This window comes from Mustela putorius, unplaced genomic scaffold (assembly GCF_011764305.1).
Source record: "Mustela putorius furo isolate JIRA1106 unplaced genomic scaffold, ASM1176430v1.1 tig00537248_pilon_pilon_pilon, whole genome shotgun sequence".
NCBI classification, from domain to species: Eukaryota; Metazoa; Chordata; class Mammalia; order Carnivora; family Mustelidae; genus Mustela; species Mustela putorius.
Window position 1 is genome coordinate 4,126,470 of NW_025422387.1, and position 25,601 is coordinate 4,152,070.

The 25,601-nt window shown below is 57.9% G+C and overlaps 1 protein-coding gene across 16 annotated transcripts in view; it reads left to right on the forward strand.

Moving 5' to 3' along the window:
- PITPNM2 (phosphatidylinositol transfer protein membrane associated 2) overlaps positions 1–25,601 on the forward strand; it is a 134,469-nt gene that overhangs the window by 23,123 nt on the left and 85,745 nt on the right. For 10 of the 16 annotated variants that reach the window (XR_006604754.1, XM_045073513.1, XM_045073510.1 and 7 more), the window contains exon 2: positions 8,636–8,742. Coding sequence is in view for 6 of the 16 variants with exons in the window: in XM_013056443.2 (XP_012911897.1) it covers positions 8,636–8,742 (107 nt within the window). In the remaining 10 variants the exon portion in view is untranslated. Of the gene's footprint in view, positions 1–8,031; positions 8,116–8,173; positions 8,305–8,635; positions 8,743–25,601 lie in introns of those variants that run through there. The other 6 variants (XM_004753134.3, XM_004753132.3, XM_045073511.1 and 3 more) reach the window with 2 other exon arrangements.

The following is a 25,601-nucleotide window of genomic DNA, read 5'->3' on the forward strand; positions in this document are numbered from 1 at the left end:
CTCAAAACGTTACATTTTGCTTTTACTAAAATTGAGCCAATAATAATAAAACAGCCCACCTGATACCCTGTATTTCGTTGTTGTTTTTTTTTTTTTTTTAAGATTTTATTTGACACAGAGAGAGAGATCACAAGTAGGCAGAGAGGCAGGCAGAGAGAGAGAGAGGAGGAAGCAGGCTCTCTGCTGAGCAGAGAGTCCGATGTGGGGCTCCATCCCAGGACCCTGAGATCATGACCTGAGCCGAAGGCAGAGGCTTAACCAATGACCACCCAGGTGCCCCACCCCTGTATTTCTTTAAAAAAGGAAAACATTTAATGCCAACCCAGAAATTCAGCTTGGTATCACAATTCAGCAGAGCCCCATGGACAGAAGGAAGAAGTTCTCACTCAGGCAAGGTGCAGGCCACCATCCTCTGTCCTCCTGGAACCATGACCCCAGAGCCCTGTCCCTGTCCCACCACCCCTGAGGGTGACAAAGCTTCAGCAGAAGCAGCTTCAGACGCTGCTGCAGCCCCACGGGATCCTGGAGAAGCCCCCTCCTCCCCCACAAAAGTGGCTGCAGAGTTGAGTGGTCTTGCCGAGCGAAGTCTTGCCTGGAGCCCTCGAGGCCTGAAGGCATCCTTGATGAAGGGAAGGGAGACTTACTATCGGTGCTCAGTCCAGACACAGCAGAGTGTGGGAGTTTGAGAGCGCTGCGCCCAGCCTGCAGGGGCTGAGACTCGGGCTGTGGACCCCTCTCTTAGGTCCCCCCTTTGGTTGGGAGCGAGCCGGGCACGGGGCCGACGGATGAGCCTCCATCAGGACCAAGGCCGGGCACGTGTCTGACAATAGTTACTGCATCGCCTCAACAGCCCGTCGGTGGTAGGGTGGATAACTCGTTTCCACTGTCATCGTGTGCTGCTGTGGAGGAGGAATTACTCAGGAGCTCACCGCAACTGGGAGCCAGTGGGGCTACATCAGGAGGGGACGGCTCTCAGGGCAAGCTCGGCCTCCTCCTGCCTCCTCCTGCCCGAACACTGAGTCCTTTCCATGGAGACCGCCGGGAGCATTCCCTGAGAGCTCTTAGCAGGGAAACGCTGGTTTCTCAGCATGAGCCAGGATGTTTCTCACTGTTGGTGAGAGCTCCGGGGCCTGGTGGATTTCCCTCTTTGCTGTGCCTACCAGGAGGCACACAGCTGAAACTGTTACTCATTTGCTTATAGATTGTCCTCAGGAGTCTTAGGATAGGTTTTCTCCTTCCTTTTTGGCTTTTTTCTTTACTCGTCTAGTGCTGTGGGGAGGCGAACCTAGGTTGTAGGGTTGTTGGAAGCACGTGGTATGAGTGGAGCGTGGATCCTGAAGATGCCCTCATGGTGTGTGTTCTGCGCGTGATTGCTGGGTGCGGACCGGTGGGTATCTGACCTCTCTGAAATGCTAACTAGGTCGGTGACGCCGAGAGGGTCAAGATCAGGCCTGGGCCCGATTCTCTTGTGCGTCCTTCACGTGTTTGACCCATAGTAACGGTTTGGTGAATGTGTTAGTTAGCATAAGTAACGCTAGCTGCTATAACAAGCAGATATAATCATCTCAGGGGCTCATCCCAATAAAGGCTTGTTATCAGTCTTGCAGTTGACTTGAATGCTCTGGGGCATTTTAGGGGTCCATGCAGTGACTCGGGGGTCCAGCATCCTTTCCTGTGCTGTTTCTGCCACCCCCTGGGGTTCCCTTGGGGTCCTCCACTGGACCTGGCAGTCAGCTGGTGAGGGCATTGAGGATCACTTGGGCATTTTAGGGGTCTGGCTTGGAAGGAGTGTATGTTCCCCTACTCACAGAACTACTCTCCCAGTCCCAACTTGAATCTGGGGGCTATAGTTGTCATTTAGGTAGAGGAAAATGGACCAAGCCAGAGTGGCACAGGAAGCACTAGGGAAGGAATGAACCGTGAAGGACACAGAGCTGAGAGCAGGTTCTTGGGGCAGAGCTGGAGGAGTGTGTGTGCCTGCCTTGTCAATCTCAGTGTCGGCCCTCTGGCTTGTGTTCAGTGTTCTGGATTATGTTTCCACCCTCCCTCCTGCCAAAACTAGAAGGTTGCAGCATGTTGGGGCTGGATGGAGAAGCCCCTTAGAGGTCAGCCTCCTCACTGGACACATGATGAAAGGGATCCTGGAGGTGGGAACTGACCCAGCCAGAGTCATCCCAGCGAGAACTCTCAGCCCCACACCTGGGGTCACTCCCCCTGTGTGCACGCGGGGAGGTCTCTGTGCCCAGGGTACACACCCCTGCTCTGGACAGGACGGTCGAATCCATCAACAGAAGGCCTGGCTGCTCTGACAGATCGTTGGAGAGACCCCAGCCTTCACAGCCGCTGTTTGATTTCAGCATGTGTTCCGCTGGGATTGGGGAGGAGAAAAGGAGTCTCCTCCTGGGACTTACTCAGACGCTGTCTTGTCCTTGTGACCCACCTGTGAGCATGTGAAGGGCCTCCGTCCGTCTCACCTTAGGAACAGGCATTTCCTGCAAAGCCGTCAGAGATCCCGGCCACTGTGTCAGTCACCCCTCGCTGCGACACAGTGCCCCCCAACTTGGGGGCTTAAAATAGCAATCGTTTTATCTCCTTACCACATGGCAGTTTGGGCGGGGCTTGGTGGGGACAGCTCATCTCTGCTCCGCTGGTGTGAGCCCTGACAGCTTGCCTGGGGTGTGAGATCCACACCCGCGGTGCCCCCCCCACCCATGGCTCATCTGTCGGGGCTGCCACTTGGCTCTGCTGGCTGGAGCTCTTGGCTGGGTGGGCGGTTCCCCTCCTCATCACTGCTCCCCACGGCTGGCTTGGGCTCCTCACAGGGGATCTCCAGAGAGCTGGGCTTCCTCCATGGCGGCTGCTTCCCCCCCAGAGCACAAACGCAGATGTGCGCAGGCCTCTGCCGCCGCTGCCTCTTTTTAATTTAGTTTTTTTATTGTAGTAAAATACACGTAACGTAAAATTGACCACTGTAGCCACCTTTAAGTGTCCGATTGGTCCCATTAGGTGCCTTCGCCCACCCTACCCTGCCCCACCCTCGCCTCCAGAACTCAAAGTCTTGCAAGGCTGAGGCTCCTCTGTCCCTGCTGCACAACTCCTCGTCCCCCTCCTCCAGCCCCACCCACCCTTCCACTTTTTGTCCTTGCAAACGGGACTCCTCAGGGCACCTTAGGGAGGGGGAACCACGCAGTATTTATTCATCTGTGGCTGGCTTGTTTCCGCGCAGCGCAGTGTCCTCTGGGCTCATCCAGAAGGGCCTTCCTTTTGAAGACTGAGCACTACCCCACTGTGTAGGGAACACGCTTTGTTCCTCCATTCATCCGGGGATGCACCCTTTCTTGGGCTGTGCCCCCCATTTCCTACCGTGAACAGAGGTGTGCAGATATCTGTTGGAGCCTCTGTGCCTCCAGTTCTTAGCCAGCCCTTCCCCACCGCGTGGGCCCGAACCTGGCACCGCGCTACCTCCAGCCCGCTCTGTTGGTTGGAGCAGGTCTTGGGGCCAGATGAGGCTCAGGGGGCAGGGACTCTGCAAGGCAGCGGCTCCCTGGGGCCGGCGCGGTTACCACCCACCACAACGAGGCCCGGGACAGATCTCTGCAGCAGAGGCAGATGGGCCCGCCTGCACAGCCCCCTCAAGGCCCGGCTCCCCTCTACGACCCGTGGCCCAGGCGTGCAGAGGTGTGGTTCTGCTGGAGGAACTCCACGGCGGGAGGCGGTGGCAGCGGCGGGGACGCTCACTGTCTATTTTGTATCACTGATGGCTGGGCCTCCTATTATATAATCTGTTATTCTGCGCCGCACCAGGCCCTGGTTACTTGTCAGAAGTTTCTAGAAGCCAGCTGTATCAGCTCCAGGCAACTGGGGGTGCTGCCTGTCCCTCATAGTATTAGTCACTCTGTACTTAGCTAAATTTAACTTTTTATCATCCAAATGATATTTTTGTGGGCTTGGAATTTTACATAATGCTACCAACTGCTGCGGGCTAAGAATTTCTCCTTTTTGGTGTGTGTGTGTGTGTGTGTGCGCGTGCGCGTGCGCGCACGCTGGTTTTCTCCCCCGTGAACTTTTGCACGCCCAAGGAAGCATTGTTCCGTTTCTCCTCCCTGATCTGCCTTCCCAGGTCCGGGAAGATGCTTCCCTGGGCTCTGCTTTGCCTTTTGCCAGCTGGGAGGAAAATGGCTGCTAACAGGTTTCTGATGGGCCTGCTAAAGCCTCCTTCCTTGCTCGAAGGCTCTCAGCATTGAAGGCCCTTCAGGGTTTCCCTGCTGCCTCCACAGTCTGGGATTCAGAGAAGGGAGCTCAGCTCCGGAGTAGAGAGTCTGTTGAGAAAGCAGAGAGAAGGATCCGGAAGAAGGGTGTTGGGGGGTGGGGGAAGGGACAAGAAATAAGAAATCCAGTGACTGTGTCCGTCTCCCGGTGTGGGGTCCGAGAGGCCCGCACCTCCTTTGTGCCTGTGGGTGGGTGGGTGTGGGGAGCTCAGCTGCTCTCTCGCAGCCCGGGGAGAGGTCAGGGCCGCAGGCGTTGGAGCAGGGATATCTGGCATCTCCTCACACAGGGGCCTGGAGCCAGAGGCCAGGGCGCGGGGCCGCCGTGTAGGCAGCCTGACTTTCCTGAACGCCGGCCACTCTGAAATGGTAGCATGCTGGGGCCTTGCCCAGGGGTCTCGTGTGTTCCACACGGTATCTCTGCATAGGAGATGCCCACCCCCATTTCCCAGATGGGGAAACCGAGGATTGGGTCAGAGGAAGGAGCAGCAGTAGGAACACGGAGCACTTCCCGCAGGCCGGGCGCGGCGCCTAGTGCGGGTGCTCTGCCCGCTCCGCTGTTCTGTGATGTTGGTACCCATGTCTGCGCCCCTTTTACAGATAAGGAAGCTGAGTCCCAGGGAGGCTAAGCACACAGGTTAAGTTGCTTGAGGCCTCAGAGCTGAGAGAGGGCGGGGCCGCCACCCCCAGGCCTCCCCCCGGGCCCCCCCAGCCGCCTCAGCTCTTCTCTGCTTGGGGGGCCTCAGAGGGGATGTGCCCCGGCCCCGCTGCTCTTCCCAAAGTGTACGAGGCTGACTCCAGCCTCCCCTGGTTGCCTGTGTGCAACACACACCTGTGTGCATGTGCGTGCATGTGTGTGCGGGTGTGTGTGCTGCCTCTGGGGGAATCAACCCAGAATCCGTATCTCCTCTTGGGGAGAGGAGCTGGGACAAGAGGGACACTCAGGCTCACCTCGGACCCTTTCGTACCCGTATTGTTTGTCGTAGGTCGTTTTATGACTACGTTAGGAACCCCTGGGTGTAGACCCCAAAGAACCAAACACAGCTGCACGCAAAAGCTTGTCTGTGGAAGCTCACCGCCGCTCTGGCCCTGCAGCCCCACAGCGGGAGCAGCTCAGCGGCCGGGAGATCTTGTCTGGCGGGCTGTGATGTCGCCAGAGAAAGAAGGACATGCCGCCCTCTGCTGCGACACGGGGACCCTGGCAGACACCGTGCTCTGAAAGGAAGGCCGCGGGCACACGCCCGTTCCTATGGAATGCCCGGAGCAGGCGCACCCACAGACAGCAAAGCAGTTGGCCTTGGCCAGGGACGAGGGCGAGCGGGAGCGGAGAGTGTTGGTGCGGGTCTGCCTTTGGGGCCGAAGGAAGTGTCCTGGGGCCAGAGAGCGCGGGGCCGTCGCGTATCTTCACTAAACACACTGAATTATACACCTCGAAGGGGTGAACGTGGGGCCTATTGATTGTGTCTCAGTAAGACAGGAACCGAGGAGCAGTCCTCGGGATGGACGGAGAGGCTGCGGTGGCCCGGCCCCGGGCCGCCAGCCCACCCTCCGCATCTGTCCGTCTGTGCTCTCTCCTCTGCCACCTGCCTCCCCATCTCCATGTCAACGGGGGATGGAAGCCACAGTGTTTGACTTCAGTTATGCTACCCACTCGTTTGGAACTTCTGCTTTCAACCCGGGCCAGCCTGAGACATACAGACGTCTGGGCAAGCTAGTAATCTGGCACCCCATCAAACCGGTATTCTTTAAGTGTTTGTTTGACATTTATTTAGTGAGGATGAGAAGAGACCGATATCCTATTAATAGAAGTTGCACAGAGAAACAGATTCGCTTACTGATTCACGTCCACGGACTGCGACCAGTCAGGGATGCGCGAAGTTTTCAGGAAAGTGCTTCTGGCTCCTCTGAAAGGCGGGTTTTCTTTCTTTCTTTCTTTTTCTCCCCCTCCTCCCCCTGGCCGCCTTCCAGATGGTTCAAGAGGCGTGGTGAAGATTTAGGTTTGGAAAGGACCTGGCTAGGGTCAGGAGGCCGTACTGTGTCATCGAGATGCGTGTAGAGGATAGGACTCAAGTGTCCTCCCTCCTCCCCCGTCCCAAAAAGGGTGGCTCTGTGAGGTGACAGATGTGGTCGTCAAGGCGATGGTGGGAATCCTCCCCAGCGGGTCAAACATCACCGTTTCGTCGACTCTATCTCAATAAAACTGGGCGGTAAAACTTAAAGGCGTCACGTGTTTTCTTCTCATTCCTGATCATCAGCAACAAATGCAGCACCTCGCCTCAATGGGTTCCTGAACCCTCCACCCCCCACCCCCAGACCACAAGGACAGGTGCCTGCAGTAGCTCTCAGCCACGGCTTGTGTCTTACCGTGATTTCTCCCCTCCCCTAAGAGATGGGCTGATGGGCTTTTCGCCTCCCATGTGCGGGGTCCCAGGAGGAAACCTGCCTCACCTGGCAGTGTCTTCCAGTTTCATTCCAGCGACTTGTGCCCCACTCCCCACCCCCACCCTCCCCAGGCCCCTAGAGCGTCCCCCGGCAGCCTCCTCCCTCCTTGAGCGGAGCCTGCATTCCCTTTTCGGACTTGAAATGCTTTTTTTGGTCAGTAAAATGGTTTCCCCACGGTGCACCTCGCTGTAAGGAGTGCGCATTTTTCTCTCGCAGCCCCCGCCGATCTCATTCTGCTGGGCTGAGTCACAGTTGACCTTCTCACCCACCAGAGGCGTCACGGTGGAGTGGAGAGGGCCTGGCCTTCAGAAGCCAGCTTGCCGCTGACTGGCGTGTTACCATGGCGAACACCCTTCCTTCCCCGCGGGCTTCCTTACCTCTGAAACAGGGGGAGACGCACACTGACCTCACACTGGGTTTAGAGGTTTTGTGGTGGAAGCGAAGAAACAACGGAGAAACCACAGGGAGGGAGGCAGGGCAAGAGTGTGTGTGTGTGTGTGTGTGTGTGCGCGCGCGTATGTGTGTGTGTGTGTCAAGCTGGGGAATTCGCTGGACCATTGCGGGAGAGAAGCTGGAGTCCCCGTCTCCCCCCGCCTGCCCAGCTGGGGACCCGGGACCCCTGAGACATTTTGCACCGTTGCGGGGCCGAGCACGTATGTGGGGGTGCGGCGTGGACAGGAGGAGATGCAGCCTCCACTCCCGCAGGCCTGGCCTGAAGCGGACTTGGCAGAATCGGCCGTGGCTCCTCCGGGAGTGTGGGCCGGCACTGCGGAGGGTGGGCGTGTGAAAAGCTGGTCTCCACGGCTCGCAGCCACACCTCCCACTGCTGTGCCGTCCCCAGTTAGATTCTCTCCCTCCTCTGAACTCTCGCTCCCTGTGCCCTCATTCAGCACTTAACCAGTCGTGCTGTCCCAAGCCTGCACGGAATGCCCCTCGCTTTGCTTCTGCCTCTGTCAGGACGGCAGACAGCGACAGCCTTGCAGACCTGGGCGGGTGTCCCTGGAGCCGCCGGTGCCTGGCCTCAGCCCTTGGTGGGGGGTGGGGGGCTCTCTGGAGCTGAGAATTGGTTCCTAGAGAACCATGACTTCTACAGCCTCCGGTGCTGGCGGGGGGTGGGGTGGGGGTGGGGCTGCCTTCGGGTCACGGTCAGGGGAAAGCCTCCCCCCTTGCTGCTGCCAGCTACTTGGGCTCTGTGTGGGGTCAGGCAAGTGCGTCAGACAAATGAGAACTGTGTTGAGCTGCAGGTGTGGGCCCCGGTGGGAACCCCGGGTTGGGAGGCGGCTCCAGCCGTGCCTGTGAATTTGCTGATGTCTTGGAGGCTGATTGCACCCAGGACGCCCCAGAAATCCATTTCTCCACCTTTTCCGCCGTGTTGTGTTTGTCTCTGGCCTCCGGATATCTGGCAGAGGTGGGTCTCCAGTTACACGCCGCCCAGCTGCAGGGACTTGCATCGCCCCGTGACGCTGCTTATGTCCCCGCCCCGGGCATCAGGATGCTCCCGGCTGATGGCCAAGAGGTCTAGGCTGCTGTTCCCTGCTTCTCTTCCCTTGGCCACCCCCTCTGCAGCCTGGGGTCCTGCCGTCCCAGAGACTGATAGGTGAACAATACCGGGGTTGGGGCTGAGAGTTCTGGGCCGGGCAAGGTCCTGCACACTGGGGGTGTGGGTCCCGGTTCTCCTCTGAAGCAGAGGGAGCCCGGGGCAGCACTGGGTGCACCAGCCTCTGGGACCGCATTCTCGACCGGGTCCCTCTGCGGAGAGCGGACCCCTCCAGCCTCCCTGTCCTCCTCTCCCCTTGGCACAGCCAGATTTCTGGGTCTCTGGCATTGCTCAGGATGAAGCCAGGCCTTGTGGGTTTCCCGGCTGGGTTGCCCTGAGTGACTGGAGCAGCTGGTGTCTCACGTCCTCCTCCACCGGGTTCTCCCTGCAGGATGCTGGCACGTGTGTCCTGGTCGCCGACACCCTCCCGTGTGCCTAGCGAGTCATCCCTCCTGCTGCCACAGGACATCGAGGGAGCCTTCTCCCACGGACCCACAGGTAAGGACCGCCCACTGGCTTTGGGGTCTGGGGGTGCAGGGGCTCTCCTGCTGTTTCCTCTCCCTTAAGCATCTGACTTTATCTGATTAATGGGATAGATTGTACGAATCGATCCCCCTTCTTGCAAATATTGATTGTTCGTCACTAAGTTGGTAGGACCGATGTTCTGTCTGTGGTTCCTTTAGATTCCAGAAATGAAACACCCCATTTGGGAGGCCCTTGTGACTCTGCCGTACTGTGTGCCCTGAGGGACCTCTCTTCTCTTGGAGCCCCTGGCCCACCCTGGGGTCCCCACTCCTAGGAAACAGGGCTCCTAGGCCTTGGCCGAGGGCAGGGGCTGGGCACTGCCTCGCCGCCTTCCCCACAAGCGGTAGTCAGTGACACGGACTGGGTGAGAAACTGAGCAGCGGGCGGGCCGTGGAGTGTCTGAGGCCCTCCACGGAGTCAGCGGTGGCCTTGGCGGGTCTCCCAGTGCGAAGCTCTTCCCCTCCTGCCCGGGGTCCCTGTGTGCGTCCGTCCGTCCCATCCCATTCCCTGTCCCCGGGTTTCCGGCACAGGCCTCACCCTGTCCCCTTCTCGTCCTGCCAAGGCCTTTGGGGGGTAGAACAGGTAATGTGGTGTTGCCTTTTCTTGTTCTAAACCCCAAGGCACCCCCTCCCTGAGGGCTGATCAGCTAGTTGGAAATCTGGGGACAAGGAGAGCGGATGTCCCATCTGGAGAGACTAACCTGACAAGGTGAAGAGGCTTGGGGGGTAAAGCCAGTGTCCCTCCCTGAACACTGTGCGCACCCGCTCCACTAAGCCCACAGCATCCGTGAGGATCCCATGTCACACAAGGAAGCTGAGGCTCAGAGGTGGCAAGTGTCTGCTCCAAGGTCACACAGCTAGTCGGGGCGGACTTGGGACTGGACCCCAAGTCTAGACTCTAGAGCACACGGCATGGTTTTTCAAATGTGGCGGGGGTTCCCCGAAGGATGGGGTCCAGGCTCTACCCTTCCTCGCCTTCTGGCCCAGGTAAGCCCCCTCTGGGCCTCCCGTCCTTGCTGGGGAGCGGGGCACCGCAGACGAGGCCTCCGCCGAGCGCCCCCCTCGCTCCTGTGTTTCCATGTTGGCACCGTGGGCTGTGTGCGCTGTAATTGCTCATTCTTTTTAGCTGCTGTGAAAAGGCCTGCAAGTGCAAGAGGAGAGAGTCTTCTGTTGTCTTTGTGTTTTGTTGTCTTAATTCACTCTGGGAGAGTCTCAGAGCCTCAGCGGCTGGGGGTGGGGGGGGAGGGCTGGTGGGGACCGCAGGCCTGCTCCTGAGCCTCCCCGAGGGCGTCTGAGGGCAGCCTGGCCGAGGGGCCTCGTGAGCCCTGCTCTGCCCGCGACACCCAACTTCTGACGACAGCGCCTCGCTTCCTGTTTCCTCCCCCCCGAAGGCAGTTCTTTCCCTTCCGAGCAGCTGCATCCCCCAGTTCTGGGGCTTTAGAGATGGTGGCCTTGTGGCCATCTTCTCTGGGGGTCCCCTCTTCACCCCAAGTGTGCTCAGGAATTCCTCTGCTTTATTCATTTATCCCGCGAACATTTACCATGTCCTCAGGATAGGCCAGGTACTGTTTTGGGGTTCCAGGCATGCAGCTGAGAAAACAGACAGGACTCCCGCCCGCGTGACATCCTTCCCTGCCACGGTCTCCCCTCTGTGCTTGGCAGAGAGGAAGATTGCGGTTGCCCCCTATGTGCCTCTGAGCTCGCTGTGGGAGTCTATGGCTGTGCCAGGCCTCAGGACCCCCAGGCCCCGGCTGGGATGCGTTGGGAAGCGGGGAGGAGGCAGCCCCTCGCCAGCAGCTAAGAATATGAGGTCTCATCTCTGCAGGGGCAAAAGGAAGGAAAGGGCTTAAGGAGCAGGGTCTATTTTTGGAGGAGCTCCTTGCTGCAAAGCAACGGGAGCCCTTCCTTCCCGGAGGTGGGGGTGGGGTGGGCGCAGGCCAGGGGCCAGCCCGAGTGGTCTCGGTTCAGCCTGGCTGCGTTCCGCAGCGGCTTGGCCTGGACACAGGGCGGTCTGCAGAGCGGGTCTGCCTGACAGAGGGGTCCCGGCTGGGGAGCATCTGTGCCCTCCGACACCCACCCAGCCCGGGGAAGAAGACGAAGATGTTTGCCGTCCTGAGCTGGGGCTCAGAGCTTCTGCCATTTGATGTTTTCCTCTGTGGGGAGGGTCTGCGGGCCCAGGCCCTGGGTCATCACTTCCTTCCTGACTCCCCAGCTCTCGCAGGGAGGGGCGCTTCCTGCCATTGTCTCTGTGAGGCCTCAGCAAGGTCACTATCTCATAGAAGAGCGGATGCCTCCGACAGGACCTCAGCCCAGCAGCACCTACACACACTTCCGTCCCCCCACACTTGCTGGCCTCCCGGCCTCCCCGAAGCTCAGGACAGAGGCCCACGGCAGGGCAGAGGCTCCTCTCCTTCACCTGCAGAAGCTTCCTTAATCCTGCCCGCAGGTACCTGGGCCGCAGCAGCTCGGGGTTTAGGCCTGTGATGATCGGTGAATTCGGTGGCTGTAACCGGTGCGGGAGGCTGTGCCCACGTGCAGGGAGAGGCCGGAGCTTGCGGTCCGGAGCGGGTGCCTCCTGGACCCTGTGTTGTATCCTACACCCGGAATGCCGCTCGCTTCCTGCATTCTTTTGCTGTGGCCCTGCCGTGTTTGGGAGAGAGCTGGGTGCTCTCTGGGGGATGCGAGTTCCCCTCCCGTGCCCCGCCTGGCTTCCCTCGGCCATGTTTTTTTTTTCTCATGTGGGGCCCTTGCCACACGGCCAGTGCAGCCTGGGCCCAGGGCCAGCCCAGAGAGTGCCGTGGCCTCCCCGCCCGCGGACAGAACACCACACGGGATTCTGGCTCTCGGGCCTCTCTGTTCCTCTGCGTGCCAGGAGCCTCCAAGTGCCCACTCCCTGGCTTTGCCTCTTGACTCAGGTGCACTTTCCAAGCCCATACTTCCTTCTCACCCAGGTGGCAGGAGTGCACTCCTCTGGCTTTGTTTCTGGTCCTGGCTCCTGGTCACCTGTTGAAGTTTGCATAGGGACACCACGGCTCTCAGGGAGCTTGGCTTGAGTGCAGTCTGCTCACGCACTCCGGGATCGGCAGGGCCAGGGTGAGAAGATGCCTTAGTTTCCTTGAGGCCACGCGAGGCCAGTGGCTGCGTCTCACCCACCCTTATCCCAGCTGGGGCTCCGCCCAGGGGCACTGGCAGCCCCTCTCTAGCTGCCTCCTGCTCCCCCTTCCCCCACCTCGGCCTCCAGGCGCTGGAGTCTCTTGCACTTCCCCATGGCCGGGGGTGGTGGTGTGGGGTCCTGTGCCCTCACCGATGCCGTGTTGATAATCCCATCTTGCCTGGCAAGGAGGCACCTGGTGGCATTTCCTTATGAGCCGACCCTCAGCCCTCCCGGGACCAGGTCCGGACAGTGTTCTCTGGGTCATTTCCGTGCTTTGTTCCTGCACATGCTTCCTGAGCGGTAAACCTGCCTAGAGCAATCACTTTGATTCCTGGAGACAGTGTCCAGAGCTGGGGATTCTCAGGAACTCCTGAGATGATGCCATTCAAGCTGGAGGTTGTGTGGGCCCAGACTGTACGTTTTAGCAGCATGATCTGACCCGCAGGTGCTCAGAATGTGTTCATTCCCTGTATTGCAGTAAATGTATTCACTCAGCAGTTAGCAAGTACCCACTGTTCCGGGAGCTGGGTATAAAGGACTGATACAACACTGAAAATCCTGTCTCTCTTGGGTTCGTAGTCTAGTGTGGGTAGACACACAATAAACAAAGACTGTCAGATGGAGATTAATGCTAAATAAATAAGAAGGCCTCTCAAGTTGGGACACTTAAGCAAATGCCTGAAGGAAGCCAAGGAGAGAGCCAGGAGCTTATCCCGAGGAGTATTCAGGCAGGAGACAGCCTGTGCAAAGGCCCTGCAGCAGGAGCCTATCCAGGAAGTTCTAGAAACTGGAGGGAAGGAGGGAGAAGACGGGTAGCAGGGGAAGGGGCTGGAGAAGTAATGAAATCCCACACCCAGCAGGGCCCTGCAAGTCTTGTTGAGACTCTGACTTTGACCCCAGGTAGGAAGCGGTAATACGGGGGAGTTCAAGCAGAGGAGGGCCAGGATCCCACCGAGCTTTAGAAGGCTGGGTTCTGGCTACTATGCCGAGAATGGACTGGGTCGGGTGGAGGGAGGAAGCGGGGAGGCCAACGGGGAGGCCAACGGGGAGACCGTTGTCATGGCCTGAGGGGTTGGCCGCTGGGCCAGCGAGCGAGCGAAGCAGGCGGGGGCGGGGGGGAGGTGTGGGGTGTGGGGGAGTGAGGGAGGCGGGCTCCAGTCTTATAGGTCCTTTTTTTTAAAATTTTATTATTTTTTAAAGATTTTATTTTATTTTATTATTTTTTAAAGATTTTATTTATTTATTTGACAGACAGAGATCACAAGTCATCAGAGAGGCAGGCAGGGAGAGAGAGGAGGAAGCAGGCTCTCTGCAGAGCAGAGATCCCGATGTGGGGCTCGATCCCAGGACCCTGAGATCACGACCCGAGCCGAAGGCAGAGGCTTTAACCCACTGAGCCACCAAGGCTCCCCCAGTCTTATAGGTCTTAAACGTAGAGCCTAAAGGGATCGCTTAGGAACCAGGCGATCCCAGTTGTGTGGGCTTGTAGAGAACAGGTTCTCACAGACTTGGAAGGACTCAGGAGGTCAGCACTTTCACTTAACCTGTGGGAAGACTGAGCCCCGGTAAAGGAAGTAAGTTATTGTCCAAAGTCACACGGCAAATTCTTGTGACTCGGGCTTCCAGCCCCACGTCCAGTGTTTTGTAGCTGATCTGCCGGACGGCTCTGGGCAGGGGGCGTGCAGGCAAGAAGGGCTGGCCCAAGAGAGTACAGCTGAGTGCGGAGTCCTAGCAGACTCCACTGGTGGGCAGGAATTCGGGGCTTCCTAAGCGGATGGTTCTGGGCGCACTGAGCTACCTTCTGCGTTTTCTGGGCTGGCGTTTTGACTTCAGTTGGGCAGGGGTCTTGATGGCCTTGTTTGAGCTCTGGGGCAGGTCATCCAACGCTCCCATGCATTTTATTGAAGACCTTTTTGGGCTTTACCAAGTGCTAAACCAGAGCTAAAATGTCCTTCTCTTGAGGAGCTCATAGCTGGGGGGAGACAGACAAGTGGACCCAGAAGCCCCCGTGACGGTAGGGAGCTGTCCACGCACAGGGGATCCAAGGTCAGGCCCCGAGCAGCCTCTGCAACCTCCAAGATACCCTGGTGAACCCCAGCCAGAAGCCATCCGCACCCCATGGGGGTCTGGTTAAGTCCCCGATCCATCTCTTAGAACAAACGGGGCTGGGAGAGTGGGCGAGAGCTGGGATCTCATGGCCCACGGCTGTCACCTAGAACAGATTGTGCTTTAACTGTGAGGACCCAGCTGCACTTTGACCTTGGTTGTACTCACTGGGGGGCAACCTTGCACTTCATCACCGGGACTTCTGCGTGCGTGCTTCTTTGTGAGCAGGGAATGGGCTGCGAACCGTTTTTTTTTTTTTTTTAGTTTGCAATCCTGCTCTGATGACCAGCTTTAAGTCCCTTGTGACCTTCATGATACAGAAAAAGTCCTGTCAAGTTCCCAGCTCTGCATGGGACGATCTGGGTGTCATCTTTTTTTTTTTTTAATAAGATTTTATTTATTTATTAGGCAGAGAGAGAGCACAAGCACAGGCAGCCACAGAGGGAGAGGGAGAATCAGTCCCTCCGCCAAGCAGGGCGCCCGATGCGGGACTCCATCCCAGGACCCTGGGATTATGACCTGAGCCCAAGGCAGATGGTTATCGGACTGAGCCACCCAGGCACCCCTGGGTCTCGTCTTTAGATTCCTTAGCACAAAGGTTGCCTGGGGAAGGCGAAGAGAGATTTCCCTTTAGCTTTCTTTGGAGAATCTGAATCTATTAAGGCCTAAGAGGGGAGATCTAGTTCGATTTTTCTTTCCGCCTTTTCACTTGGCCTGTCCCCATCGTAATGAATCTACCAATGAGGAATGACAACTTGGAAATTGCTTCCTACAATTGATTTACGGCCGTCTCCAGCTACGGTTCTCACTGCCACAGGCTCCGGTCAGTGACCTGGGACCACAGATGACCGTGGGGCAGGGCTCACAAGAACACGGTGCCCAGAGGTGGGAGATCTGGCCGGACGCTGAAGAGAGGCACCAGGCCCCATGGGCTGGGTGTGCGGCAGCTTCTGTCCTTTTGGTGGCATCTTTCTTGGAGGCCAGAGGAGGGGCAGGACGGCGAGGAAACCCACGCACTTGCTCTCGAGTCCCTTCCTTCCCCGTCGTGGGCTGTGGCCCGACGTGGTATGCCAGGGGAGCTTCCCCGCAGTCCTGCTGTGCTTCCCACCATCGGACCCTTCTCCAGCACAGGTGGGGTTGGGTGCAGTTTCCACACATTGCTGGTGGGATTCAGGGTTCACGCCTCCTCTCTGGGCTCCGTCTCCCTGACGAAAGTGGGTTTGTTGGCCTGTTCTCACCCAGCAGCTTTCTAGGAGGTGGGTTCCCAGGTGGGAGGCGCAGCCTGAAGTTGGGCCATCACTTAACTAACATGTGTTAAGCACCTTCTGTATGCCTGAGCTGTGCTGTGCACCAGAGGTAAACATAAAGCCCCGTTGTGCTTCGAGGGGCTTGGAATGGCCACGCCTCCCCTCTTCCCCCCCCAGTGGGGCAGAGCCACCTTTGGGTCTCCTGCATGTTACAGATACTTTTGGGAGACACGGTACGCTCACTCCCCAGTCCTTTACTGTGAAGAGGCATATGGAAATGGAACCAAGCTGGGCATCTGAGCAGGAGGGACAGCTCTTCCATCGCAGGTCACCCCAGGGCCAGCCTGCCCCACGCTCCACTCCTGCCTCTAAGGGAATTCTGAGGTCAGGGGCAGGTTTTCTTTAACTACTAAGGCATCTCGCAGAGACGGCCTAGATGAGGGCGGACTGAGCAGAGGAGCGCAAGGGAGGAAGCCCGCGTGGAGCCTCTGGAGGTGCCTGGCACGCAGTAGGGGCCCAGGGAACGAGCACCCCTTGCCCAACCCAAGCAGTCAGAGCTGGCCACGGGTCCCAGGGCTTGTGGCTGCCTGGCAACAGCGGCTGGGCCCCATGGCGCCAGAGCTCTCTGAGCCACATCTGTGTCGGGCTCGGGGCTCGCCAGCGAATAGTTCCTTCTGTCTCTGAGGCCAGGAAAGGCTTCTGGAAGTGGGGACCCCGGAGCTATGGAGACAGAGTTTGAAGGGGAGTGTCTGAGGACGCACTTGTCCCAGGAGAGGTGGCCCGAGTCCTCCTCCTCCCTGGCCTGTGCTGTGCTGGCCCCCGAGTCCCATGTCTGACACAGTAAGCTGGGGACATGCCTTGCTTGGAGAAGTGGCCAGCTGGCGGAATGCCACTGCGTGGTGGACAGGGCTGCCCAGCCTGCCCCTCCCGTAGCCAGCCAGGACTCCCCCTGCTCCCTGTCCCCCAGTGCCCTGGGCTTGTACACCTCTGCTTTCGCCCAGCGTGCTGATTCTTTTTTTTTTTTTTTTAAAGATTTTATTTATTTATTTGACAGACAAGATCACGAGTAGGCAGAGAGGCAGGCAGAGAAAGAGAGAGAGGAGGAAGCAGGCTCCCTGCTGAGCAGAGAGCCCGATGCGGGGCTTGATCCCAGGACCCTGAGATCATGACCTGAGCTGAAGGCAGAGGCTTTAACCCACTGAGCCACCCCGGCACCCGCAGTGTGGTGATTCTTTAGCGACTGGTCTGACCCATAATTTATGTAGCGTACAACTCCCCCATTTGAAGTGTACAATTCAATGATACGTCCTGTCTTCCCAGACTTGTGCAACCGTCAGAAGACTTTAGAACATTTTTGTCCCTCCGAAAAGAAACCTATACCCCCTTTGCTGTCACTCCCCTCCCACACCTCCAGCAGCCCCTGACGTGCTTCCTGTCCCTGTGGATTCACCTGCTCTGGGTGTTTGCTGTCATGGGCTCAGACCCCGTGTGACCTTCAGTGACCGGCTGCTCCCACGCTGTCATGATTTTCGGGCTCGTGCAGGTTGGGGCCGGTGTCTGGGCTGTCACTGTTCTCTAGTGTCTGGATCAGCGTGTGTTGTTAGTTCACTCATCCGTCGAATAGACATCTAACTACTTTTCCTCCCACAGTTGGGGGTTTTTGGCGATCATGAATAAGGCCCCTGGGAACGTTCACGTACAGGTTTTTGTGTGGGCTTCTGTTTCATTCCTCCAGAGTATGTACCTACAAGTGGAATTGCTGGGTCCTAGGGTAAATCTTTCTGTCTCTAACATTTTGAGGAATTACCCGACTTTTCCAAAGTGGCTGTCCCATTTTACAGTGCACTTTTTTTTTTTTTTTTTTTTTTTTTTAAATAATGATAGACATGGAGAGTCGGGTAGTGTGGTGGTTAATGCAGACTCCAGAGTCAAAGGTTCAGCTCCCGGCTGGGAGACGGGGCAGGTCCCTTCACCTCTCTGAGACTCAGTTTTCCCATCTATAAGATGGGGACAGTATTAGGGCCCACTGCACGTGGCCATGGGAAGTTGACTAGTGACTTTGGTACAGTGCTCAGGAAGGGCTGTGTCTGTGTTAGCTGTTATTTTTCCCTAGATTGTGAGTGCTGGACACACAGTAGGTGCTGGGCACACAGTAGATGCTCTGTCTGGGATTTTTTAAAAGATATAGTATTTGCATTTCAGGGTACCTCCTTTTGTCTTCTGATCACCCCCTGGGGAAATCTCCCTTCGTCTGTCAGTGTCTTGTACCCTGGGGATCTTGTGTTTCTTCACCAGGAAAGGCTGGCATAGGACAGGTGGGCCCTGGAGGAGCTCCAGCTCCAAGAGGCATTCAGCCGTGGCACACAGGGAGCCCTTGGAGCCAGTACTGGAGATTCAGGAGTGCTTTGGGCAATTCAGAAGCTGCAGGGTTTGGGAGACTAGACTCAATCCCATGATGGTAGCCCTGCCCCGCTCTGCACCCTGTCTCCTGTTCTGTGATCAGCCACGAGGAAGGAGCCCAGATCTGCCCCAGGAGTCCCACAGAGAGCCAGCCCTATGCTTGGAGGCATCCTCAGAAACTTCCCCCGGCCCCCAGGCACAGAGACGGGTCTGCTCCCTCCCTTGGCTGGACCCTGGCAGGCAGAGTGGCGGCTCCCCAGCCTGGCAGCACCAGCCCAGCCCCTGCCCAGGCAGGAGGCAGAGTCAGAGACCACCTGGGCCTGTCTTGATTGCTTCAGGGAGTTCTGTTCTTTAGAAAGTTTTTTTGGGTGGTGGGGGGTGGGGGGGGAACAAAAGGGAACTAGGCCTTGCAGAAGTCCAGGCAGCCCAGAGTCAAGACAAAGCTTGGGTTTCAAGTCTGACTCTGTCACCAGCTGCGATGTTATCTTGAGCAGGGGCTTGGCTTCTGGGAGGCTTCATGTCCTCATCTGCGGAAGGGACAGCAGGTGACATCGACCTGGGCCACTGACAGCAGTTAAACGGACTCCTGTGTAGGGGCTCCAAGGAGAGCTCCTGGCTCTCTGGGATCACCCCACAAATGGAGTTTGTGGGAGGTGCTCCTGGGAAACGGGGCCCTGGGCTCCCCTGGAGAGACCAGAATGGGCCAGGGCTCCTGGGAAAGAGAGGAGGCAGTCAGACCGAAGTCAGAGCCAGGGGCTTAGGATCCAGCCAGGGAGGAGGTGTCCGGGACCGGCCGGTGTGTCTGCTGGAGGACACCCACTCAGGCCGCAGATAGAGCCAATGAGTGTGCTCAATCCCATGTGCTCGAAGGCTCTGCTCCTGAGATCTATGATGGGACCTAGCGCCCTGCTTGGCCTGACTCTATCTCACCACCCTGACCTTGCCCTCCTGTGCCTGGGACGTCTCGCCATTCCCCAGACATACCAGCACTTTGAGTACTAAAGCCGCTGGCTCTTGCTGTCCCCGTGTGCTAACATCTTTTCTCCTGGTAAACTCCTGAGCATCCTTCAAAGCTCAACCAAAATGCCCCCTCCTGTGAAATCCTCCCCGCCAGGCAGTCAGCTGCACCTTCTCTCTGCTCCAGCTGTACTCTGTGCCCTTCCTCTATTATGCCAGGTGCTCCAGTGAGTGCCTGTCCCCCATCCCATGGGGGACACTTCTTCCTAGACACTGAAGCTGAGGAGCAGGGGCGGCCCACCAGTTCCCCTCAGGTGCCCGCTTCTTCTTCCCCAATCAGCCAGATTGTCTTCAAGTCGTCCTCCCTTACAGGAGCGGGGCAGTTGGTCGGGCTTGTGGGAGACCCTGGGAGCCGTGCTCCAGTGTCCAAGTGAGGGTGGGGAGGGGAGGACCGGAAGGCGTGTCCTCGCAGCCTCCGTGTGTGGGTGACCTGCTTTTGGCAGCTTTTTGTGTCCAGGAACCAGCAGAGCCCACGGGCCCGCTCCCTTTGAGCCTCTGTTCTGTCTTGGAGCTGAGTAACGTGCTGACGTCCGTCAGGAGATCGCCTCACTTCTGGTCTCCCGGCAGCCCGGCAGCTGCGATGCCTTGCTTTGGACGTGTCTGTTGCACCGCGAGAGAGCGCCGGCCGGGAGCGAGGGCTGATGCCGTTCCCGGGAGCCTGGCTTCAGCTCCCTTGCCGGCCCATCCAGCTGTTCCCAGTTGCCCACTGCCAAGCAGCAGATGTGGGGGGCGAGGTCAGCCCGGGAGCTGGGGACCTGCCCGTCATCTTCACGTGAATGTCTTCGAGGCTATTTCTGGCCTCGCCATTATCCCAACGGCTCCGGGGGATAAATATAGCCACGGATTGAAAAGCCCCAGTGGCAGGCAGGCAGGCGGTGCATACTGGAGAGTGTGCGCACGGGGTGCTCGGCTATAAATAAGCCTGCTAGAACACCTCCCCAGCCACGCCGCCACCAGCCGTGCGTGGAACGGCAGGTTTCCTTGCCCACTCCCTCCCAGAGCCCACGTGTGCCTGGGGGCCCGGGCAGTAGGGGAGGGAGGGGGAGGGGTGCAGGGCTGTCCGGACGTTGCACAGAAGGGCTGGCTGCTGGAAGGAGCGAGCTCCTCGGTACCACTCCCTAGAGTAGCTTGTAAAGGGGAATGGCCAGTGGCCCCAGTGGGAATCCCGGGGACAGCCACACGGAGGGAGGGACTGTGTGCTGTGCTAAGAACCGTGGCCCAGTTCAACATCGTCAGCCCGCTCCATCTCCCTCCTCGAGGCCTGGTTCCCGTTGCAGAGCGGCCCTCGGATGAAGGCTGGGGCCCGGGCACCATGTGGCCTTCCCAAGCCTCATGCCTGCCTTCCCTTCTGCTTCCTCCCAGCCTGGATCCATCCTCCTGACCAGGGCACAGCTTGGTTTCTCCTCTGGTCCCCTGGTCCTCACCGCTCAGCGAAAGGAATGACGCTCCTCCAGGCTGGAGTTGCCCAGGGGGTGGGGGGCTGGGGAGTCCAGACGCTCCCTGTCCCCTTCCCGTCCGCGCTCCCACCTTCCCGCCCAGTTCCCAGAGCCTCCTCCTGCGCCAGGAGCAGGTCCCCGGGGCTGGCGTTGAGCGAGGAGCAGTCCTCGTGCTCAAGAGACACTTCTCATGGACAAGGATAGAATTGGGGAGGCTGGCAAGAGTCCTGTGAGCTCGCCGTGAATAAAATATTGTTTCTGTGCCGTCGCCAAGCCCAGGAAGCGGCTTCCTGGGAGCCCACTCTCTCCTGTGGCCTCGGTGAACAAAGGCCGAGAGCTGGAGCAGGCAGGGCCCACGCAGGGGGCGTACCCTTAGTGACACCGGGCTTGTCAATGCCACCCAGCGTGCATGCCGCCTGCAGATGAGCGGGCAGCTGCTGCGTGGGGGTGCTGCTGGTCCCGCGGCGGGGCGGGGGGTGGGCGGTGGCTGTGCCTCTGCCCCGTGGTTATTCTGGGGCGGGCGGCGGGCGGTTTGCGTGTGGATCCGTCTTGAACCCCGAGTGTGGGCTGGAGCGGAGACGAATCAAATCTGCACCCCCCCCCCCCCCGCCAGGAGCTCATCAGCTACTGCAGGGGACAGTCTGTGTGCGCTTGTGGTGTCCATGATACCTGCCTGTGGGGACAGCACGGGGAGACCAGGGAGGAAGGTCTCAGGGGCACTGGGACTTGAGTTCACCCACCAGCTGGGGCAGAATTGGCATCAGCAGGGAGGGTCTTCCCTGCAGAGGGAACAGCCTGCCGGAAGGCTTAGAGGCAGGAGGAGGCATCGTGGGTCCCACAGCGAGTTCAGTTGGCGGGGGCGGGCCAGGCGGCCCCCAGGCGGAGGGAAGGAGCAGGGTGCATGGGGGGCCGTGGACTGGCCGAGGAGCATGAATGTCCTCTTGAGAGCTGAGGGGAAGCACACAGCGGCTTCTGTCCCAGGAACGGCACGGCTCACTCTGGTATGGGGATTAGAAGAGCCTTCCTCAGGCTTCACGTGGATGACAGGTTGGAGGCGGGGGTGGGGGGCAGGCTTCTGGCAACGTCATGATGTCTTGCTGTGTCGAGTGCATACCTGAAAGATTGTGTGTGTGTGTGTGTGTGTGTATGTGTGTTTAACTGAGCCCTGAGAAACCAGGATCATGTGTGGGCGTGCATGCCCGAGAAAGTGGGATTTCTTGAGATGGCCCCGAGGAGTGACTTTGCAGCAGGCTTGGCCGCTGCCGGTAGCCTGGTCTGGAGCCAAGATGACAGACTCCCACAGGGGTCAGCGCATGACCTGGGGGTTCTCTCTGACCCCGAGTTGGCTGGCTGTGAGGAGAGGCTGGTGGGTGGCTCTCCGCACGCCCGCCCCCTGCCGGCGCCTCTTTCCTCCTCACCCTGGTGCGGGGGGAGTCCCAGCACCCCAAAAGAGAAGTGACTCTAAAAGTGTTGTTTGACAGAAAGATAAACATGTTTGCTTAAGGCGGCCACAGGCTCCAGACGTTAATCTGGGTGTGTAAATATTTTCATCTGTTTATGATTCTGCGGGTGTATATTGATAGAAGAAAGGAGAGGTTGCGAGGCCCTGATCTCACCTTTGGGGACAGGCTGTGATGTTTGCTACCAAGTGCGAGAGTCAGAATCCCCACGCTGCTCTGGCACCCCAGTGTCTGTGGGCCTGAGAAGATCAGAGCCAGGAGGCTCCCAAAGCCACTCAAGGCCCATTGTTCGTTTTTCTGACAGGGCATGGAAGGAACCTTCTCTACTCAGCAACACTTCTTCTTTTTTTAAAGATTTATTTATTTGAGAGAGAGAGAGAGACCGAGCCGTGGGAGGGGCAGGGGAGAGCGAATCTCCAGCAGGCTCCAAGCTGAGCGCAGGGCCCAATGCAGGGCTCTATCCCACAACCTGTGATCACAACCTGAGCCAAAACCAAGAGTCTGATGCCCAACCGACTGAGCCACCCAGGTGCCCTCAGCCACACTTCCGATACCACACGTGCGGGTTTTCTGCATCAAGCCATTCTCTGATTACCTGCGGACACCCATGGGTGTCCTGGATGTCCGTTTGGTTCTGACGCTCGCTGCCTGGAGCTGGCACAGACCCCACAGGGGAAGGGCTCAGTCCCATGACTGCCTTTCGTCTCAGGAGCTGTTCTCGAGGGCCAGGGGTTGGGTTCCCCAGGCTTCTGTCCAACACGGCTACGACGTTGGGGCTCCCACACATCCCTCCCCCTGCCTCGGGTTGGATCGATTTGCTAGAATGGTTTGCAGAACTCAGGAAGCGTTCGCTGGTGTTCGTTGGTTCATTGTTGTTATAATGGGCGCGATGAAGAATACAGAGGAACAGCCGGTGCAGAGGTGGGAGAGGTGAGGTCCGGAAGGTCCCCAAGTACAAGAGGGTCCGTCCCTGTGGGTGTTGGAGAGTGCCACCCTCCCGGATGCCTACGTCAGCCTGGAGGCTCTCTGAACCCTCCTGTTCAGGGTTCTTAATGCACAAATGATTAAATCATTGCCACTGAGACGAGTTCCACCTCCAGCCCCTTCTCCCCTCCTCTGCCTCTAGCTCATTAGCACCGAAGACACTCTTATCACTCAGGACATCACAAGGAGCTCTGTGCCTGGAAAAGGAAGCGAAGAGCAAATATGTATTTTTTAGGATATGGCAAGATGATGGGGAAACTGATCCCTGAGAAGGCTGGGGGAGGGGACATGGGTTCAGAGGCACCCAAGGACTCGGGCAGAGCCTGGTCTTCCCCAGGGCCACACCCAGATCTGCTGGGTCCCTTCTGGGGTCTGTCCTTCTAGAAAGTTGAGAGCACTTGCTTGGCCCTCAGGGATGCCCAAGGGTACTCCTGTACCCTCTCTGCCCTGCCTTGCCCCCGTCCTGCAGATGTCCAACCCTTGCTGGTGGACCTGGCTCAGCCTCTCTCCCTCACCTGCCTGCTGCTCCTCTGGCCTCCCGAGCCCAGCAGGACAGGCAGGCTGTGCCCGGCTTGCGTGGTCTGCAAGGCAGGCTGGTGCCAGGTGGAGGTCCTGAGCCCTAGAAGCAATGGACTTGGGTTCTGCCCAGTGCTGTCACCCTCTGAGCCTTGTGAGTCTGCCTCTGCAAAATGGGAATCATAAAGTGTCACCTCTTAGGGTTTGAGGGAGGATGAAATAAAATGAATGGAGGCTGGCCAGCTTACACATGTTATGGCCCTATGTGCCCCTTTCACTGCCCATCGAAGGAGATGCTGGCCATCCCTCCATGCCGATGCAGAAGCAAGGCTCGGGGACCCTGGGAGCGGCCTGACCAGCCCCTCTGTGCTCCTGGCCTCTACGTGCCCCTTCAGCTCCATTCTCCTGGCTGGTCACACGAGCCGAGGTTACCCCCTTGAAATGTATGGTCAGCCCAGTTGGCAAGGCCGAAATAAGACAAGAATTTCTAAAACTCCTGGCTGGGTAGAAAGCTTGCGACCCTATAATGCGGCAGAGGTGGCTGCCGGTGAGATCTGGCCTGACAGTTTCTGCTGTCCCCCTGACCCGACCTGACCTACACATCATCCCTGGGCCCCCTGAGGCCTTAGCCTCCAGCCTCTAGTGGCCTCCCGCTCTAGTCCCACGCTTTGTCCTCGACTTGCCGGGGTCCAGCTCGGCCTCTGCCCAATCCAGCTTCCTCACCGTGGACCCTGGTCTTTTCTGGCCACTGTCCCTGGGCTCATGGGATTCTTGAAACCCCAGTGCTGGCAGGGGTGGGGGCTGCTTGCCCAGGGTGCGTGGCCTCTGCCCAGAAGTAACACACAGTATTGGATGCTCTCGCATCAAGTGTTGTCATTGCTGTCCCGTGACTGCTCTTGTCTGAGCAGAGCTAAGAGCTTGAGGTGCCACCGTCTGTAGTCAGACCGTATCCAGCCACAAACCAGCTGGAAGTTGATGCGTTATTGCCTTTGGCCTGGGCTGGGTGCAGGCGATTGAGGATGTGGAGTAGCCCTTCTCTCCAGGGCCAACACCTGTCCTCTGGGTCCTAGGGGGTTGGGAAGAGCCGTGTTTTCCCTCCCAGCACTAGCCCTGGTGGGACCAGACCCTGAGCTATGGTTGCCCCCTGGAGGGGGCTGCAGAGTGGTGGACAGGGGGCCAGGCTCAGGGGCAGAGGGAGCCTCCCCTTCAGAGCCTTGACCGGTTGTTTACAAATAGTCTCACTTTGGGGGCGTCAAGGTGGCTCAGTCTGTTGAGTGTCTGACTCTTGACTTCAGTTCAATCATGATTTTGGGGTCGGGGGTTTGAGCCCCAGGTCGGGCTCTGAGCTCAGCAAGGGGTCTGCTTGAGATTCTCTCTCTCTCCCTTTGCCCCCTCCTCCCGCTCACGTGCTCTTTCTCAGATAAATAAATCTTAAAAAAAACAACAACACACACACACACACACACACACACACACACACACAAACCAGCAAAGCGTCTCATTCTTGCATAACAGCTTTATTGGGATTTCATTCCTATCCCATAGAGTTCATCCAGTCAAGTGTGAGACTCCGTGGTTTCCAGCACAGTTGGCCCTTGAACAACAGAGGTGTGAACTGTCCACTTATATGTCGATTTTTCTCATAAGTACAGGACAAGACTGTCCATGTACTTTTCTCTTTTGTTCTGATTTTCTTAATAATTTGTCTTTTCTCTGGCTTCCTTTATTGTAAGAATTCAGTATTTAATACATAGAACATGCCGAATGCCTGTTAATTGGCTTTCTGGTGCCGGTCAGGCTTCTGGCCCAGCCTGGCTGTTAGCAGTTACGTTTCTAGAGAGTCAAAAGTCACGCGTGGGTTTTTGACCTCTCCATGCGGGCAGCGCCCAGCTCTGTGGGTCAAGGGTCAAGTATATATTTGCAGGTATCTGTGACCTTTTCCCCCGTGAGTTTTATTTTATTTTAATTTTTTTAAAAAGATTTTATTTATTTGACAGACAGAGATCACAAGTAGGCAGAGAGGCAGGCAGAGAGAGGGGGAAGCAGGCTCCCTGCTGAGCAGAGAGCCCGATGTGGGGCTCGATCCCAGGACCCTGGGATCATGACCCGAGCCGAAGGCAGAGGCTTTAACCCACTGAGCCACTCAAGGCCCCTCCCCCGTGAGTTTTAGAACATTTTTGTCACTCCTAGACATCACTCCACGTTGGGGCTTACACCCCAGGCCCCGAAAATCACTCATCTGTCCTCTGTGTCCGCGGGTTTGCCCGTTCTGGATATTTCATATCGATGGACTCGTACACTTGTGTGGCCCCTTGTGACCAGCTTCTTTCACTCAGCACCATGTTTCCAAGTTCATTTACGTGGTGTTAGAGCTTCCTTCCTTCTTACAGCTGAATGATTAGCCATTGTGTGGATGGACCCCATTTTGTCCTTCCGCGCATCTGCTGGTGACGAGTGCGTGTTTGTTTCAGCTGGCTCCACGCCCAGCACGGAGCCCAACACGGGGCTTGAAC